This window comes from Podarcis bocagei, assembly GCF_964188305.1.
Source record: "Podarcis bocagei genome assembly, chromosome: 9".
Taxonomy (NCBI): Eukaryota; Metazoa; Chordata; class Lepidosauria; order Squamata; family Lacertidae; genus Podarcis; species Podarcis bocagei.
Genome location: NC_138134.1, coordinates 45,285,657 through 45,304,298, shown reverse-complemented (window position 1 = coordinate 45,304,298; position 18,642 = coordinate 45,285,657). Strand labels below are relative to the sequence as shown.

Sequence of the window (18,642 nt, the reverse complement as noted above, 5' to 3'; positions counted from 1 at the left end):
TTCCAGGACACATCCTCCGTTTCACGGGTAGAGTTGTCATAGCAATCCATACATAAAAGTCGACAAATGTGTGCTATTTTTTGCTGTTCAAAATATGGCAACCCTAGAACTTTCATGGCTGGGTGGGGATTTGAACCCTGCTCTCTGAGGTCCTAGTCCAACACAAACCACTGTACAATGCTGCCTCTGTTAAGGCTGCTTCCTTACACAGTTCTCTTGCTTTTAAATAATCTGCTTTTCTGTTTTAGTATAAACTTGGTTTGGCTTTTAAAAGTCTGTGGAAACTTTACTAGAAAAGTGTAATAGACAGATGGATGGATAAATAAAAGCAGCAATTTCCTATTGTTGCCAACAGAAAGAGAAATTATTGGATTAGAAAAAATAGTGATAATTACTTAATTATTTAATAGTATTTTTATCCATGCTCTTAGTCCAAAAGCAATATGTTCTTTTCAGCTAACAGCAAAAACATTTAAAAATATTACAGTGCTCAAAATTCCCCAAGAAGGAGCAGCACATAAAACAGTTTATAGAAACCAAGAGGGAAATAAATATTCCATAATTAGTCATGCCATAGGCACACAAATATAAAACTTTTTAAGTTGGTAATTTACATTGAAAAAAGTGTCTGCTGCAGTTCCTGGGATAAGGCGTTCCACAGTCTGAGCAACTTGACAAAGGTGTGTATCTCCTGGGTACTCACCAGCTACATCCCTGGCGGTGGTGGGATGTGTGGCAAGACCTTTACCAACAGATGAGTGTGGAAGAACTCTCCTCTACAACACAATCCTGCCTACCTGCTCAGGCTGTCAGTGGAAGATACGGATAGATCCTGGACCCAAAGCATTTAGGCCTTTAAAATTCATAGCCATCAGTCTGAGCTGCACTGGAAATGGGCCAGAAACCAGTACAATTTGTATAATAAAGGTGTCACAGGATATGAGAAATTGGCTCAAACCTCTGCATTTCCTGGAATACATTTCAAAGGGAGACTCACAAAAAGTGTTACAGTAACCCAACGTTAATGTAGCTAAGCCTTTGCGATCATGGCCAGGTCACCTTCTCAAGGTATAGCCAGATCTGCTGCACCAGCCTAAGCTGTGCAAAAGCCTTGCTACCCAACACCCTCACCTTTGTGTTCGTCCAGGACCAGAATTATACCAGCACAGAGGTATGACTCTGTGATTTTAAAACACTGTTTAGGGGATATTGGACCAACCATGTTAATAAGTTATGATAGGATGCTTGCCAGCATAGCTCACCCAATAAACATTGGAATCTGAACCACTGCATGTCTGTAACTACAGTAGATGGGGGGTCACTCTTACAACCACTTGTTTTCATTGGTTCATCCACATCCCATGTCAGCTCATGAACAGCCACCCAATAAATCCATTCTTTTCCTGGAGATTACATTTCGTACCTGGCAGAGAAAGGTTTAATTTTAGCAATACCACATCCTCTGCAATTCCCAGAAAAGTCTAGGATATGGTGTGTGTGTGTGTGTGTGTGTGCATGCGTGCGTGCGTGCGTGTGATATTCCTGTCATAACTGCTTCAAGTCAGCGCATTTTTACACTTAAAGATACCTCTCTGTTTCTGTGGCAAACATTATGCAAACTGAGTAGCTAGCCACATTATCTGGCAGGATGATAGGAAATAGTCTTAAACTAATTCAAACCACTGGTCTGTCTAACTCCATATTGTCTATTCCAGGTTTCCGTAACCTTGGCCCTCCAGATGTTTTAAGACTACAATTCACATCATCCCTGACCACTTGTCCTGCTAACTAGGGATCATGGGAGTTGTAGGCCAAAAACATATGGAGAGCCAAGGTTGAGGAAGCCTGGTCTATCCTGACTGGCAGGGGCTTGCCAGGGTTCAGGCATGGGGTTTTCCCAACCTTACTTGGAGACTCTCTGCTACTTAGTTATGACCCTACTTCCTCCCAATACCCCCAAGAGTGCCACATGCCACAATTGAAGAAGAAGAAGAAGAGTTTGGATTTGATATCCCGCCTTTCACTCCCTTTAAGGAGTCTCAAAGCGGCTAACATTCTCCTTTCCCTTCCTCCCCCACAACAAACACTCTGTGAGGTGAGTGGGGCTGAGAGACTTCAGAGAAGTGTGACTAGCCCAAGGTCACCCAGCAGCTGCATGTGGAGGAGCGGAGATGCAAACCCGGTTCCCCAGATTACGAGACTACCGCTCTTAACCACTACACCACACTTGCTGCTAGCGGCACAATATTTATTGTGGTCACCTGTGTACCTGACAGTTCTGGGGGATTTTGCTCTTTTTTTCCACCACAGAGTTTCTTTTCATAACAATGACTTTTAACTAGTTGAGACTATCCATACAAAATGGCTGGCAGGCACAAGCTGATTTAAGGATTTAAAATTTCAAGCAGGTTGTTAAATCCCCTGTGGACTGTGAAAAGTGTATTTATCTAATACAGTTTTTAAGGTCTGAAGGCGTTTGTAGTATTTTCTCTTCTGGGGGAAGCAAGGTTTATTGGGGAAGGGGGAGCATCCATCGCAGGCTTCACAAATTAAGTTTAGACTTCACTTTAGTGACACTACTTGAGGGCAGTTGGTCAGGATGGTAAGTAATTCATCACTTCTACCAGTGCATAGTATTTAAGCCTACTTGAATTTTTGGGTAAGGGTGCATTGTTATACTCAAGGCATATACCAGCATAAAAGTTGCTGCAATTTAGCCTAGAGAATTCTGCTTTTCTCAGTAAAGCAATGACAATTCCCACATTGCTTGCTTGGAGAAGGCTCTCTGTGAGAGAATGGGACTACATGTGTTTGAACCTCAGAAACTTCCAAATCCCCAATCAGCCTACTGGTTTCATGTGCACATTGAGTAACTTCTTAAAGAACAAAATGGGATTAAACACTAATGTCAAAGGCAGCGTCGTGTGGTTTTTCCAGAAGTAGATGGGTTGATAAACTGGACAAACTGGAACGTGTCCAGAGGAGGGCAACCAAAATGGTCAAAGGCCTGGAAACCATGCCTTATGAGGAACGGCTAAGGCAGCTGGGCATGTTTAGCCTGGAGAAGAGGAGGTTAAGGGGTGATATGATAGCCATGTTCAAATATATAAAAGGATGTCACATAGAGGAGGGAGAAAGGTTGTTTTCTGCTGCTCCAGAGAAGCGGACACGGAGCAATGGATCCAAACTACAAGAAAGAAGATTCCACCTAAACATTAGGAAGAACTTCCTGACAGTAAGAGCTGTTTGACAGTGGAATTTGCTGCCAAGGAGTGTGGTGGAGTCTCCTACTTTGGAGGTCTTTAAGCAGAGGCTTGACAACCATATGTCAGGAGTGCTCTGATGGTGTTTCCTGCTTGGCAGGGGGTTGGACTCGATGGCCCTTGTGGTCTCTTCCAACTCTATGATTCTATGATTCTATGATAACTGCTAGACTTGTCATGGTGTATAACAAAGTAAATGGCCACAAGGAATGCTTTTGTGGCTTCCTTTTTCCTAGAGAAAGATTGGAAAAGAGGAACTACTAAAGAAACAGTGAGGAAAATAAGGGTCAAGCTACATGTGAATTTAAGAGGAGCCCTGCTGAGTCAGGCCAAAGATCTACTTGGTCCAGCATTCTGTTCTCACAGTGGCTATCGAGATGTCAAATATGTAATGCCTTTGCTTTTAACATGTATTTGTTTTCGTTTTTAATGGAAAGAACAGCCCAAGCAGGGGAGCTGATACTCATCAGGTTTGCAAAAGACAGGGCTTAACATACACACTCACACACCCTCATGCACACACACACACACACACCCCTACTATTTGCATGGGGCAAGGTACACATCAAATGCAAAGATAGATTTAGGAATGATATCTCGCTCGGCCCTGAAGGGTAACATTTTCTGAAGTCACTACCTCCCGCCGAAACTGCTTCAGATAAACAACAACAACAGCAGCATTCTGGAGTTTGAAGGCTGTAAAACAATCTTTTGGGTCTCCACATATCACAAGCTTCAAGGGTTAGTCTGATATTGCCTCAAGGCAGTCCCAATATATTTTGCTGCCTGAGACCTGCTACAAGATGGCAACCCCTCCTTATTTCATATACAGAAGCCAACTGGATTGGTAGTTGCTGTGAACTGCTCTACAGATGAAAGGTGCTATACAAATTTAATAAATAATAATAAAAAACCCTAGTAAAAATAATCTTACTTTGGTACTAGGGATATGACACTGTCCTTCAGCAGAGAGGAATTGCCCCAGGGATTAGGAGGAGAGCCCATGGGCCTGATGTCAGTGGCAATTACCCAAGGCAATTACCTCACGTTGACAGAGCCAGCCTTGTGTCATCTAAGCCTACTTAAGTTGCTGTCATTGATATTTTCCTGCTTGAACCTCCAGATGTTTTCTTTACCTACCTACCTACATGTAGTATGCAGAGTATGCTCTTATACTATATTTAAATACAGGGAAGTATGTATATGAAAAATGCTGCACTTTCCTCCTTCACTTGATTATTCCTTGCCTACCTCACAAGAGCTGTTTAAAAGTTACTTAAATATATATTGAAACTCATTCACATGTAATTTGCTCTGTCACAACCACAGCTTCTGAATCTCATATTGAGCCTCCTGCCACCTATATAATTTGCAGAAATGTTTTTCACATCCCCTTTTGGTGGCTGGATAACTCTTCCAATCCCATTTAGCTCCCAATAAGGGTTTGGTTATCCTTTGCCTCCTACAACTCAGCAGCATTCATGCGCTTATCTCTACACTGATACTGGGTTTAGAAAATTGCTTTAAAGCCCCAAATGAAAAACCTTTTTTGGTCTTGATATTTTCCCCCTATCATCTCTTTGCAGAGGATGAATTCTTACATACCTGGTTCTGCTGAGAAGCACATCATTGGTTTCACTGAGTCTGGTATTGAGTCAGGCCGTATTGCACAAGGATAAGAATATCAAAGTCTGGCACCCTGAATTCCACTGTATAACTCAGCACCACACAGCAGATTGCAGGCTGGAAAAAAACAAAAACAGCATGCTTCCTAAGAATTGGAAGGCTGCTGATTGTCAAATAATTTCTTTTGTTGGCGATTCCCTGTTTTACTCTCAGTTGTATTACTGACTTTCCATTTGGACTTGCATTCTGTTCAATTTAACCAGCTTAGTTAGACACTTTGGCAACAGTCAGCTTTAGACGATGCAGTCAAATGGTTCTTAAGTGGGAAAGGAGACCGCTTGTGTTCCTGTATATAACTCTAGCTGAATTATAATCAGCAATAGTCCCAAGAATCCCTTAAGGTTCATAACACCCAGACTCGCAAGTAAAACATAAACCATGTTCAGTGTCCAGAATTAGGCAGAAATTTTACTCATACCAACAACTGACAGGCTAGGCCAAACTTTTGTGTGTGTGTGTGTGAGAGAGAATAAACTATCCATATAGGCACTCTCAGAGAGTTAGGTGATTAAAATAGTTCCCCTTATTCACTCAGAAATATACCATTAATGGTGATACATACATCTTTGAAAAAGTGACGATGAAAAGAAAGGCGTATATTTGCATGAAATTCTCATATGCTAATGTAAATTTACAGATGCAAACATAGAAATAATTATAGTAATCTAAATAGAAATGCAATGCATCTCACAATAGCAGGGAAGACTGACCAGGTGCCCCTTCTCAGCCTGCTGTTCAGGTGCTAACTCCTGATGGGCAAGTTCAGGTCTCCTTACCCCTTGTGTGATTCGGACCAGGCAGCCTTTTAAATAGAGCACACCTGCAAACAGAGCACTATACTCTGTAAAACAGGACATATGGCTGCCCTATACATATGTGTGGAATATCATTAGCAGGTTGAAATTGGCTTTTTGTCCTAGGCTTCCATTTCTGCCTCAATGTTTGATCAAAAGTCATATGTTATTTGCATCTATAAAACATCATCACCTGCAATGTACAGCATATCTTTAAAAGACTGAGCAAACAATAACATGGCTTTTATTTTAAAAATGGGTGACATGACATGGGTTGTGTGAAAGGAGAAATAGGCTCAATACATGAAACGGTATTTCTACAATTTACCAACAGAGTTGGTAAATAGCTGACCTATTACAATCTGAATCCTCTGCAAAGGGTCTTCAAGAGATATTTTGAAAGTTGTGCTCCACATGAATATGAATATATATATATATGCAATGTGTTCTTGGGGTTCAAGGCTGTTCTTCGTATCACCCCCCACCCCTAACTTTGTGGGAGAATGGATTTGTCCCAGCCTGAAAATAAAAGAACTTCTAGGCTTCAAGGGAGTTGATAACTCTTTATTATAAGAATGAAACATTGTAACAAGATGTTAGATCAGTTATTGAAACTAACATTTGGATAAGGTTTCACTTGATTTGATTTTTGTACCATAACAGTTGATTGTGGGGGTGGGGGTGGGGGGGGGCGAAACCCATGGAAAATGGCATCCCTTAGTTTTTATACACTCTTGTGGTTAGAATAATGAATGTCAGACACAAACAGTGCCAGGTGCATATATGTAGGAAAACATGCTTGCCATGGGAGTACAAAAATAAAATTTATTTGTTAAATTACACATAAATATAAGGTACAAATGTATTTTTAAAATACAGTTAAAGATAATCACACTTGCATTGTGTACATATGAAAATACAGTATTTTAATATTCAACATACACAGACACATTTATGATAAATGTAACTAATTGGCAATGCCAGTTCTTTTCATTCTGGGTTCCCATCTCTGTTTTCCATAAATATGGAAAATTAATATGCTATGAAACAAAACTCTCTAGTTCTGTCGGACATCTTGTAGCAGCTTGTTAATTTCTGCCACCAGCTCGCTAGCATCCATTAGTTCATGTTTACCGTCACTGAGGTGGTTAAGCACATTGTCAAAGTCATCTTCTTCATAATTCTCTGGGATTTCCTCCATGGCTGGCAGCCATTTAGAAGATGGCTGGGCCCCTGAGTGAGTCCCCAAAGGAAGCCCAGTGTTGTTTGCAGGATTTTGGAAGTGTGTGCTGGCTGCCCAAGCTGCCACCCCTTGTGGATAGCTTACAGTCTTGGCAGGCAAATGTCCTTTCCTGCGCTCTAGTGAGCTGGAGGGATCTATTTCGTTGCATTCCGTGTAGGCATCTAATGAAGGAGGCAAAAGGCGCTGGAAAACACTGTTCATTTCTGACAGCAGGGATGAGGTGCACATGTCACCTGCTTCGTCCTCGCTCTGACTTTCTTTGCCAAAAGTTGAAAAGCTCTTTTTCTTTTCAGTCGTCTCAACGGCTTGAGCATCCTCTTCCAGTACCTGCTGTTGTGGTGGTTGAGTTTGCTGTGGCTGAAATTCCTCCCCAGGAATAAACATATTACTTCTGTAATCAGAAGATGGAGAAGGCAGAGGTGGCATCCAGCACTGGTCAGAATGTCCCAGGACTCTGCATTCTTCTGTGCACAGTCTCATTGCTGTCAGTAAAATGAAAACAAGAAGTTAATATTCATTAAGTTTCCAGGCACTAGTCACAGTGTCACTTTTAACTTTGAAACTTTCTGGGACATGCTTATTTATAGTGCAGTGGTAGTGGTTCGAACAGAAAACATTTAGGCTATGACTTTAGGGATGAGGAACCTGCATGGCCAGAGATGAGCAAGAACTGAATGACCAGAAGTTCTCCATTCCTCCTATAAACACTTATATGGAAAGAATTCCTATTAAACTAAGGAGGGCTTACATCTAGAGTAAGCATGTACAGGATTGCCCCATCAGTGAATGTGTGTTCAATCCTCTTCCACAAGACTTTAACATAACCATCCATGTAAGCCTCATGTAAGTGATTGTAATGGGGATATGCTACTGGCCCTCTGTCCTCCATTGTGCCCCCATTGCCTGGTCCAATTCCTCCAAACACTGGAGGATATTTTACCCTGTCAATTCCCACCCCATTTTTGTTGTAAATTGCTTTGGATGTTATGCTATGAAACAGCATATGGATTTGCAAACATGGGGGGGGGGAGAAAGCAGAATTAGAAGACTTGACAAAATGATTAATATGTGAATGAGCGTTGTAACATCAACTTTCTGAGTCACTATATTTATGTGACAGTGAATTTCACAGACTGACTTAAGTTTCTTCCCATTTTGATCAACTTAATAAAGATGGCTAAATAAATGTAGCCTATATGCCTTCAAACCCATCCCAAGTTCCATGTATGTGATTAAATTTTACACTTGCAATTGTATTCTTTGCACTTAAATATATTTATAATCATCTAGCTTTGTGCTTCCTTATATCGGTTCTTGGAAGAAGTTGAGATGGCTATGGTCAAGTTACTATTGGTGTATTGGTAAGCTGCAAAAAGCCTGTATGTTTAGAGAACTGAAATGCTCAAAACATAGACAGGTTTGGTAACTGAGTAAAGATTTACACAGATTCCATCCAATTGTTGAAAATGGTTCTCATTTACATTAGTTTGTGTTGAAGGACAACAACAAAAAGATTTTGGCATTCCTATAGTTACTGGAAAATACTTTTGCTCTGAGTTATGTTTGTGGACATTTTGTTTGGCAGAAAGCCCAATACAAATTGTACAACTCCTCCTGCCTCTACATAGTATCAACAATTATATACATGGCTATCCTAACAGTCATCAAAGGACTAACTTAAACCCCTTAATTTAAATGGGCATTCTCTTAGCATGACTATAGTTGGATATCACCTAATGTTTGGTGCATTCATAATTGGTGGACATTCATCTGCAAAAAATAATAATCTGCTGTTATATCAGCATAATGCACATATCTATAGAAGGTTGGGAAACTCCTATGAGTCTGATGGCCTAAATTTGTGTTAGTTATTTTAGAAGGACCTAATAGCAAATGTTTAATGTTTAGAAAATAATTTCTGTCAATTAATACTTTCCATTGTTTAATATCTGAAGAACCCAATGAATAATGAGCATATGTTGGCTCTCATTTGCCACTACAGAATCAAACAGCTCAAGAAACATTGTTCTGTGACATTGTATTTAGAAGGGTAAAGATGTATTGACCCATGGAGATAGGTTGAATTGTTAGGAGACAACTTCTTATGAACTACCCATTCATCTAGCACAGTACTGTCTACACTGACCAGGAATAGTTCCCCAAGGTATCAGGCAGTGGTCTTCCCCCATACCTGATCCCTTTTTCAATCTGAAAATACATAGAACTATTGTTCCTCCCATATGAATGCAGCCTAAGAAGCAATGGGACCTGCTTCTATGTATACATGCATACCTCTACCAAAGGCATTATGGACTTTGAAGAAGCACGAACTCAGGACAAAATGGAGAAATGAGCTAAGAGGAAGGCACATTTGGCAAATCCTCACTGTGATCAACTCCCGCCCAGAAACCTATGTCCCCACTGTGGAAGGATGTGTGGATCCAGAATTAGCCTCCACTTACGGACACACCGTTAAAACCACATTCATGGAAGACAATCTCACTCGGCTATGAGTGATAGCCAAATAAGAAAGAAGACACATGCATAGAATTTCCCTGTAAGACTACAACTCCCATCAGCCTTAGCTAGTGTGGCCAATCATCAGGAATGATGGTGGTTGCAGTCAAACATCTGGAAAGCTACAGATTCCCCATCCCTGCTATAAGAGAAACTGTTCATTAGGTTGCAACATGGTAGACTATTTGGAATTAATGTTGGGAGTACAAGGATAGAAGGGTCCCCTAGTAAGGTTTAAGGATTTTAGATCACTGCACATAGCCAGTTGTGGATGGCATGGTAGGGCAGGGCAGCTGCTACTTAATGGGAAGTAGAGGGGTAAGTCAATGATGAGGTTGGTGTGGTGCAAATGCCAGTTGTGAGAGTACCAGTTTGTCTCCATTGGTGTGTTTGCATCATGCTGACTTTGATGTAATTGACCAGAGGTCAAGTGGGCTATGCCACCCCACTATGCCATCCACTATGGCACATAACAATAAAAATTCAGTAACAGACACCCAGTGTGAGTTTACAAATGGCAGGCTGGAACACTAATCGCCATTCTAACAACTGTGGTAACTGCATACATATGTGCTTTCCTACTTTTTTCAGAGAACTGGGTCTCATATAGCCTTTCCTTTTGAATATATTTCTCAAAAGGCATTTTGAACACAAAATCTGTAGAACTCATGCATTGAATATCGCCATCCTCAAAAATAGATATCAAATTGTCATTCATTTTGCATTTTAATGCAACCATGAAATTGGCTCCACCCATTATAAGGGGCAAGAACTACCCACTTTGAGCCAACTCATCGGACTGCAAGTAATACCAGTTGTGGTGTTTGTGGCCATTGAACTTGGACAAGTGTGCAGCACTTTGGGTATACGAGGTGCCATGCTGTACCTGAGCATAAATTGGGCTATAGGTGTTGCTATGTGGAGAAGGAAACTGGTTTTTTTCAAAGCATGAAAGTTAAAGAGATTGTTTTTCGTCATTGTGAAGTTGTCTCAGTGTGACTGGCAGGGAGCACTGTAAATAAACTGTTCAACTTTCATTGCATTTTTACCTGCAGGAATTCTCCCATCTGTAAGGAAAAGGTCACTGAATCCTTCTCCAAGAAGTCTGTCAATTGGAGAATCTCTCCCCAAATCATAATCGCTGTCTCCTGCTTCACTGTCACCACGGCCGCTGTCTTTCAAGCTGAACTTATCCATATCTTGAAGGGCGTACCTGTGATAAAATAGAAGTGACATGTGGATTGAGTTATGCTCTATTGGCTTATGTGCGGGGCCCTCTCCTCAGGTAAAACTGCTTTCAACATTGATCTGAGTAAAACCCTCACCTGTAGCTTCTGGAATATTTGTTTCCTCTAAAACTTGGCCTTGGCTGATACTGGCCTTGATGAAGCATTGAGAGAAGTTGAGAGACCTGTAAAGAAAAGCACAAAAGACTGATTCCGGAAAAATAATGCCCAAATATCTCCCTAAGAGAAAACATGTGTTAAAAAAATTATTATTATTACTACTACTATTATTTAAACTTCAGCTTTTTAAAAATAATCATTTTGAACCTCTTCATGTTGCAAAGACATAAGACAATACAGCCAAAGTAGAAGACAATTGGTAATATCTAATGACACTTTACCAATACAATTTAGTCCTGCTTTTATTAGCCTGAGGATGCCAAATAATTAAAGACCTGATCTTCAGTCTAGTCAAGCTAAAGTATTTGGATGTGAATGGATTTAGCTCCATTGAAGTTAGTGGGCCTAGAAAATCACCTTACATCCAAGTGTTTTGAGCTATGGCTCAGGGCCTTAAAACATATTCATTAACAGATTTGCATGCACAGTTGACACAAGCTGTTAAAGCAGCTGTAGTTAGAATTGCAGCACTATTGATAATATATGCCCTCATTGTTTTGTATCATTTGTATATGTAAATACACTAAGGAATGTGTTCAAATAGAGAGGCAAAGAACATGCAAGTTTAGCATACTTTATTAGAAGCATTTGCGGGAAATGTTCCAAATAAAGCTTGAAACCTTGATTAACAACAATAATAATGGCATTAAGAGTAACTCTTTTTTAATGTTTAATTTGCATGGCAGTGTAGCAAGGGGCTGTGTAGCCTTTCACGATTCACATAAAAGTCACACACACACACACACACACACACACACAGAGAAACAAACTCAGACACACACAGGGCCATTTTACACATTACATATTTCCAACACAGAAACAAATACAGTGTAACAATCAGTTTCAAAATCATGCACTGTGTGCAAAGATGTACTGTTACTGGGAAGCTGCTGTCAATCGTGGCTTCCCAGTCTATACAGAGAGAGATTGAGAATACAAGTGTGTGCAATTATCATACATCACAGTTGGCACACTGGTTGCAACTGCATTCTGAAATAATGAATCTGTGAAATGGCCATGGGGTGCCTGCTTGCATTTGTGAGTGAGTACTAGTCCATGTAGCACAGTAAGTGAGCTTACCTCAACAGCAGGTGTAGCATGAGTGAGCTCAAGGGAGAAATTCTCAGGTACGTGATTTGATGAGATGGTCACCAGACTGTTTAGAGACTGGTGACTGTGGTGGCTTTGGCGACTGCTCATCTGCCCTCTTTCTAGTGTTGGAGATGATGAAGGTGAAGCTTTATGGTGTGACCTGATTGGCAAAGTACCATTAACAGTAGGCACTAGTGTAATGTCCCCTTTGTGGATCTGTCTTGATGGCCTTTTGGGATGATGCTGGTATGTGGACTCTGCTACACGACAGTTATAGGATCTGGTGTCCTTTTTCTCACGATTGCACCTTGTAGCAAAGACAACCATGATAACTAGCAAAACAGCACATATTGCCCCTAAGGATATAATTGTGATCATGGAAACATCTAGAGAAGGTTGGCTAATGTACGTAGCTTCTGTAGCTGAAGGCAGATAAACATATTTAACAACACTGCATTTCAGAAGTGCTTTGGTACTGAGCTGAGGACTTCCTTTGTCCTGAACCACCACTGAAAGTTCCCATTCTGTTGTTTTGGCAGATTCAATGCTAGCATTGAGATAGATGTCACATGTCTGTGGGTCCATTATGAAGAGGTGGTCCTCACTACTACTTGCTAATGAACAGCTGAGTTCTGAGTTCATCCCTGAGTCTTTGTCTATGGCTCTTATCCTAGTGACAGGGTAGTTGATTTCAGCTTCTTTGGGGATTGAAATCTTTGCTGTATTGTTGTGCAGTACTGGCTCTATAATCCAAGGGGCATTGTCATTTTCATCAATGATCGTGAGCACAACTGTTGTATTGCTGGCAAGTTGCTGACTCCCTCCATCTCTAGCCTGAACCACAAAGGCAATTTGGTTTACTTCTTCATGATCAAAAGTTCTAAGTGCATAGATGGCTCCATTGGAAGGATCAATGGTCACATAGGTAGTTATGGAGCTTCCCAAAATAAAGCTCTCCAAGATAGTGTATGTCACCTGCCCATTATCTCCTAGATCTGGATCTGTGGCTGTAACAGAGGTGATATATGCACCTGGAGAGTTATTTTCCAGAATTACAATTTCATATCTGTTGGTCTGGAACTGAGGTGGGTTGTCATTTTCATCAATGATCTGGACAGTAAAGTGTTTCACTGTAGAGAGACTTGGGGTCCCCCTGTCTTCTGCTATGACAGTTAAGCTGTATTCAGATCGCTTTTCTCGATCCAGAGTAGTATTTGTTAAGATGAAATAGTTGTTTTCATAGGTCTTTTGGAGTTTAAAGTGACCATGCCCATGGAGCTTGCACACCACCTCTCCATTCAACCCAGAATCTTTGTCTTGCACTCTCACCAGGGCCACAAATGTCTCTACCGAAGCCTTCTCAGAAATGTAAGCAATTTCCTCCTTCCCAGGAGACATCAGGTTTAAATTGATATCTGGCTTGTTGTCGTTCACGTCCACAACCTTGATGATAATCTTGCAGTGAGCTGGGATAGAATTGGGACCCAGATCTTGAGCCTGGGCATCAATTTCATAGGATTTGGTGGTTTCATAGTCCACTGGCCTGAGAAGGGTCAGCTGCCCCCTCTCAGAGTCCATCTTAAAAGTCTCGATGATCTTGGAAGACACGTGGCTACTGAAAGAATAGACAACTTTCCCATTCGCCCCCTCATCCGGATCAGTCGCGTTGAGGTCGATGAGCAAAGTCCCAACTCGGGAGTTCTCCAACAGCTGGATGATATAGGTCTGCTGCTCGAAAACGGGACTGTTGTCATTGGAATCGGAAATGCTGATCTTCAGGATGGAAGACCCACTGCGCTGAGGCACCCCGTTGTCCGAGGCGGTCAGCTGGAGCTCGTAGCTCGATTTCAGCTCCCGGTCCAGCTCACTCACCACGATCAGCTCGGCATACTTGGCCCCGTCGGTCCTCGTGCGCACTTCGATGGTGAAGAAGTCGTTGGCCGACAGCGAGTACGTGTACAGGGAATTGTCCCCGACGTCCGGGTCGAAAGCGCTGTCCAGAGGGATCCGGGTGCCCACAGCGGCGCTCTCGGAGATCTCGAGGGGGATGAGCGCTCGGGAGAACTGCGGCGAGTTGTCGTTAATATCCAGCACCTCCACCTCGATGTGGAAAAGCTGGAGGTGCTCGGTGGGCAGCGTGATCACGTCGAACTCGATGGAGCAGTTCAAGTTCTTCTGGCACAGTTGCTCGCGGTCGATCTTGGCGCCGATGCTGATCTCGCCGTTATCCTCGCGGACCTTCAGCAAGGGAGAGTTGCCCCTCTGCATGGCTCGGAAGCGTACGGAGGAAGGGTTGGGCAGCCGGTACAAAACGTCTGCCACGTCTTCCGAGAGCCGCGCGATGACCGAGCCCACCCTCTGCTCCTCGTAGATCCGGTATTTCAAAGTCTTGCCCGCGGCGCCTCCCCAGCAAGCCGCCACCGTCGCCAGGGCGAGCAGGGCGGCCAAGTGCGTCTTGCCGGCGCTCAGCCTCGGCATCACGAAAGCCTTTCCTTCCCCACAAGTTCGCAAAGCGCTTCTCTCAACTTCTGCTCGATGTCTCCGCATGCATTTGCCTTCCCCACCCCACTCCCCACGCCCCCAAAAACTGTACCAAAAAAGAAGAAGCAAGAGTCCTTCTGCAACCCAGCACAGTTCCGATATCCTCTCCGAGCTCAGAAAAGTTGCTTACATGCATGCAGATGGTGGCGGGACTCCCTTATACATCCTGGAGGCGAGCCGGCTGGATTGTGCTGCTGCGCTCTAGTCCAGGAGGGTTGGCACATCAGGGCTTTTATTCCTCTTCCTTCTCCTCCTCCTCCTCCTCCTGCCTCTGCAGTTTACTCTCCGCCGAGTGCGTGTGGAGGAAGGAACTGACGCTGGCTCGGCGCTGGGCTCTTTCCCCCGAAGAGATCCTCTTTCCTTTCCCTGCTCGGCTGCCGACTAAGCAGCCTCGATTGCTGACTCCCGTCTAAAAATCTGGAGAACTTCACTCCAACTCAGACAAAGCTTTTTGCCCGGCTGCATGTGTTGAATTGCTTCCAGCCAATCAGCGGGCTTCCAAATCAAAGGACAGTGAAGTCACACACATGCAAAAAAAAAAAAAAAAAGGGGTGGAGGAAGGAGCTGGAGGAAGGAGGGGGCAGCTCCTTCTCCCTCTCTCCCTCCCCCACCCTACGTTCACTTTCTGTGAGCGTGCCGTTACACCCACCCCCACCCCCAAAAGTAGGCGACTGGCTAAAGAGCTACTTTAAATCAACTTTTTTGTTCTCCTCTTTATGATGGTTTCGACGGGGGTGGGCTTGGTTTTGTTTTCGTTTGGGGTCTTGTTTGTAATTTTAATGAGCGCTTTCAAGAATCCCCTCATGCGTGGACTTCAAAGTTGCTGTAACCAAAGCGAATCTTTTTTCGAGTAAGTTTTGCGGAGTGAAGAAGTTTGCCCTCCCTCAGCCTTGGTCCCCCCCTCTCTTTTGAGGAATATTAAGATGCTGCTTCTGATTTCTAAGCAATCTTTTCCCCTTTTGTCTTCTCTCTCCCCCCCCCTTATAATAGCCTTTTTACTTTTAAGCATTTGCTTCCCTTCATCTTAAAGTCAAGAAAATGCTTGCATAGCCTTGTCCTTTCGCTGGCTTCTGATGAAAGTATATATAGCATTTGGCACTGATGTGTGTGTTTGCCTTCCCTGTACTTCCCCCAGCCCCACTTACTGTAGCCCTTGTAGTTCTTCAGAAGCTCCCTTTCATCTTCCTTTTAAAAGACCCTTTCCTTTTAGCATGATGGAGCATGCTAAAGCATTGTGTCCACATGTAAAACACTTTTATCATAAGAAGCTGTGGGGCACACCATAGGGCAAATATGGTAGGGATCCTCTAAAGCAGGGGTGCCCAAATTTTTTTCAAAGAGGGCCAGATTTGAAGAAGTGAACATGCATGAGGGCCATGTTGATTTGATTTTTTTTTTGCAATTTTACCCCTAAGTTTTTGAGCTTTTACCCCAAGACATATACTGCCATGGGGGCCAGATTAAATTGACCAGCGGGCTTTGGCCATGCCTTCTCTAAAGGGTGATGGTTGTGATCTACCAATGGCAGTGCTCTCATTAAGTTTAACAGAACACAATTTCACACATTGCAGTGCTCTGTCATTTATGGTCAAAGCAGTTGGTTGGTTGTTGCTGTTGTTGTTGTTAACATTTCTATATTGCCCGCCATTCAAGGATCACAAAGTGATTGACAATATAAAAACACAAAAATACATAACATAGTAACAAACTATTATACTTTCTCCTGCAATGAAACTCCCCCCCCCCCACACCAGATCAGAGGAGCCCCCAAAACAGCTTTAAGGGGCACTGGAACACACAGCAGGGATGGGTGGGGCAAAAGAGGGAGGGGAAGGTCCATTGCATGAGTAGAAGCCCTTCCATGAATGTGATGACTTCACTAAATGCAAACTCATGTATTTGGCAGAAATTTCCTGATAAGGAGGACTTTAAACTGAGTCCTGTATGGGAGGTTAATGAAATACTAGAAGATAGGATGACATCATCTGCTGGAGATTGGAATATGAGCTAAACTGGGATGCCAATGCGAGTAAATTCTAACGTGTAATTAAACAATAGAAAGGAGGTGATACAGTCCAAGGTTTCTGGTGTCTCTGTATGGGAGATAAATACAATGGGCTTCACATTTTAGCAGGAAAGCAAATATGGCTTGATTGTCATTACTGAAAGCTTGTTGACTGCAACTCATAGCTGGATGTAGGGCTTAGCATGAGATCTTAATAATAATAAAAATGGTTTGCAGGCCATGCTCCGAGAATGGGGAAGAACAAGGAAATGGTAGGTCCACTGCAAAGAGAAGATGGAGAAATGAAAGTAGGTGACAAAGAGAAGGTGGAGCTGTTCAACTTTCACTTTGCCTTAAGGCTCATCCATAGTTCCTTTTCTGCCATATTTCTAAGCACAGATCCACGATTTCCAGGACTTTATCCAAGTGTTTTGGTTTTTTCCCCCTGCCACTTTGTCTGGGAAAACCCACCTTTTCTTGCTAATTGGAGCCAACAGCAATTGGGTTTTCTGCAGATTGCCTTGTTCTCTGATTCAGCAGTAAAGTGCAGGTTTTCCAAGGGAAAGCGGTGGGGGAAGAAAAAAAAACCTGTTCAGATATGGACCTGGTAATCCTTGACCTGTGCCTAGAATGTGTGGCACAAAAGGAAGTGTGGGTGAACCCTTAGCCGCAGTCAAGAAAGATGTGCTTGACCTGGCAATAATAGATCAAATGATAAATGAATTGAGTTGTAAGAAAAGAGCAGTATCCTAGGAAGCAGTGAAGCCCTGCATCCTAGGATACTAAAGAATCTTTCAGACGTAATATCAAATAGCATCTGTCAAATTTTTTTTTAAAAAAATTGGAGAATAAGGTAAATGCTACAAAACTGAAAGTAGGCAAATGTCCCCATATTTTCAAAAGGGGGACAGAGAAGGCAGGCAACAACTGATTAGTCAGCTTGACATGAATAGCTAGAAAGGTTCCATAGCAGATTAGTAAGTCATCATTCTGTGAGCATTTAGGGGACAGAAAGCTGTGATCACAAAGAGTTTCACAAAGCTTCCCAAACACCATGCTAGCCAAAAAAAGTCTGTTCAGACAACATTTTTCTATTCTGAGCACCACAGATTTTAGAAGGATGTTGACAAACTGAAACAGAGGAGAGCAATTTAGATGGGTGGAGGGCCTGGAGACCAATTCTATGAGGAAATGTTGAAAGAGTTGGCATGTTTACATAGATATGAGACAATTAAGAAGTGATATGATAGCTATAATCAAATATTTGAAGGGCTACCACAAAGATGATGGAGCAATTCCATGCCCCCTGTTGCTCCAGAGAGTAGATCTACTGGGTTCAGATTACAAGAAAAAGGATTTAGCCTAAACAATGGAAATAGCTTTCTGGTGGTATGAACTGTTTGACAGGGGAAGAGTGGAAAGCCGTGGATTCTTCTTCATTAGAAGTTTGTAGATGGTATTCAAGGCAAGTCCTACCTAGAGGAGACCAACTGAAGTTATTGGCTGTTCATGCATGCTAAGAGTTTCTTGAATGAACTGCTTTGTTTGAGTTCTATGTTCTCTGCCATGGATTCTGGGTTTGTTCTGTCACTAGGCAAACATATTGGGATTGGGACTGCATTCAGCTTAAGTTCTCTCTGTAGATTCACCTGATCTGGAGCCTTTGCCTTGTCTTGCTTCCTGTGCATAGGAGTTGTGTTTTCTGGCATGTCTCCTCCCTGAATGATCTGCTTTGCATGGATTTTGTGTTTTTTCCATGGATTCATTAAATTTGAAGTTCACCATTGTCTGGTCTGCATTATCTGTCCCTTACTTAAAGGTAGTCATGTAGTACCCTTCAGATATCATTGGACTGCAACTCCCATCAGCCCCAACTAGCATGGCCAATGGTATTTGTAGTCCAACAGCAAGTGTAGAGCAACGCATTGGCTATCACTTAAATGAACAGCATCTTTTCTTTGGGTTTCTACACTTTACCACTGGATTATGGATACATGAGCTCTCCCTCTTTGATACTGGGCTCAGGGACAGATACCCTGCTAGAGTCTGTCCCTGAGCACAATGGCCTGTTGTTTTACTTCAGTGTTCCACCCTG

General features: G+C 42.6%; 1 protein-coding gene across 1 annotated transcript; it reads right to left on the bottom strand.

The window, feature by feature from the left end:
* Positions 1–6,286: 6,286 nt before the first annotated feature.
* On the bottom strand, positions 6,287–15,009 carry PCDH18 (protocadherin 18). Its single transcript, XM_081209409.1, has 4 exons — positions 11,990–15,009; positions 10,829–10,914; positions 10,553–10,716; positions 6,287–7,468 (listed from the first exon to the last, which is right to left on the bottom strand). The coding sequence occupies exons 1-4, from the start codon at positions 14,546–14,548 to the stop codon at positions 6,801–6,803; spliced, it is 3,477 nt and encodes a 1,158-aa protein (XP_081065535.1). The 5' UTR covers positions 14,549–15,009; the 3' UTR covers positions 6,287–6,800.
* Between the last annotated feature and the right edge of the window lie 3,633 nt (positions 15,010–18,642).

Bases quoted from the DNA above. Each gene is read 5' to 3' on its own strand.
- PCDH18 (XM_081209409.1), bottom strand. From the start codon at position 14,548: ATGCGGAGACATCGAGCAGAAGTTGAGAGAAGCGCTTTGCGAACTTGT. The intron at 10,717-10,828 runs GTGAGGGTTTTA...ATTTTATCACAG, and splicing joins AAATATTCCAGAAGCTACAG to GTACGCCCTTCAAGATATGG. The intron at 7,469-10,552 runs GTAAAAATGCAA...TTTTACTGACAG, and splicing joins AGATGGGAGAATTCCTGCAG to CAATGAGACTGTGCACAGAA.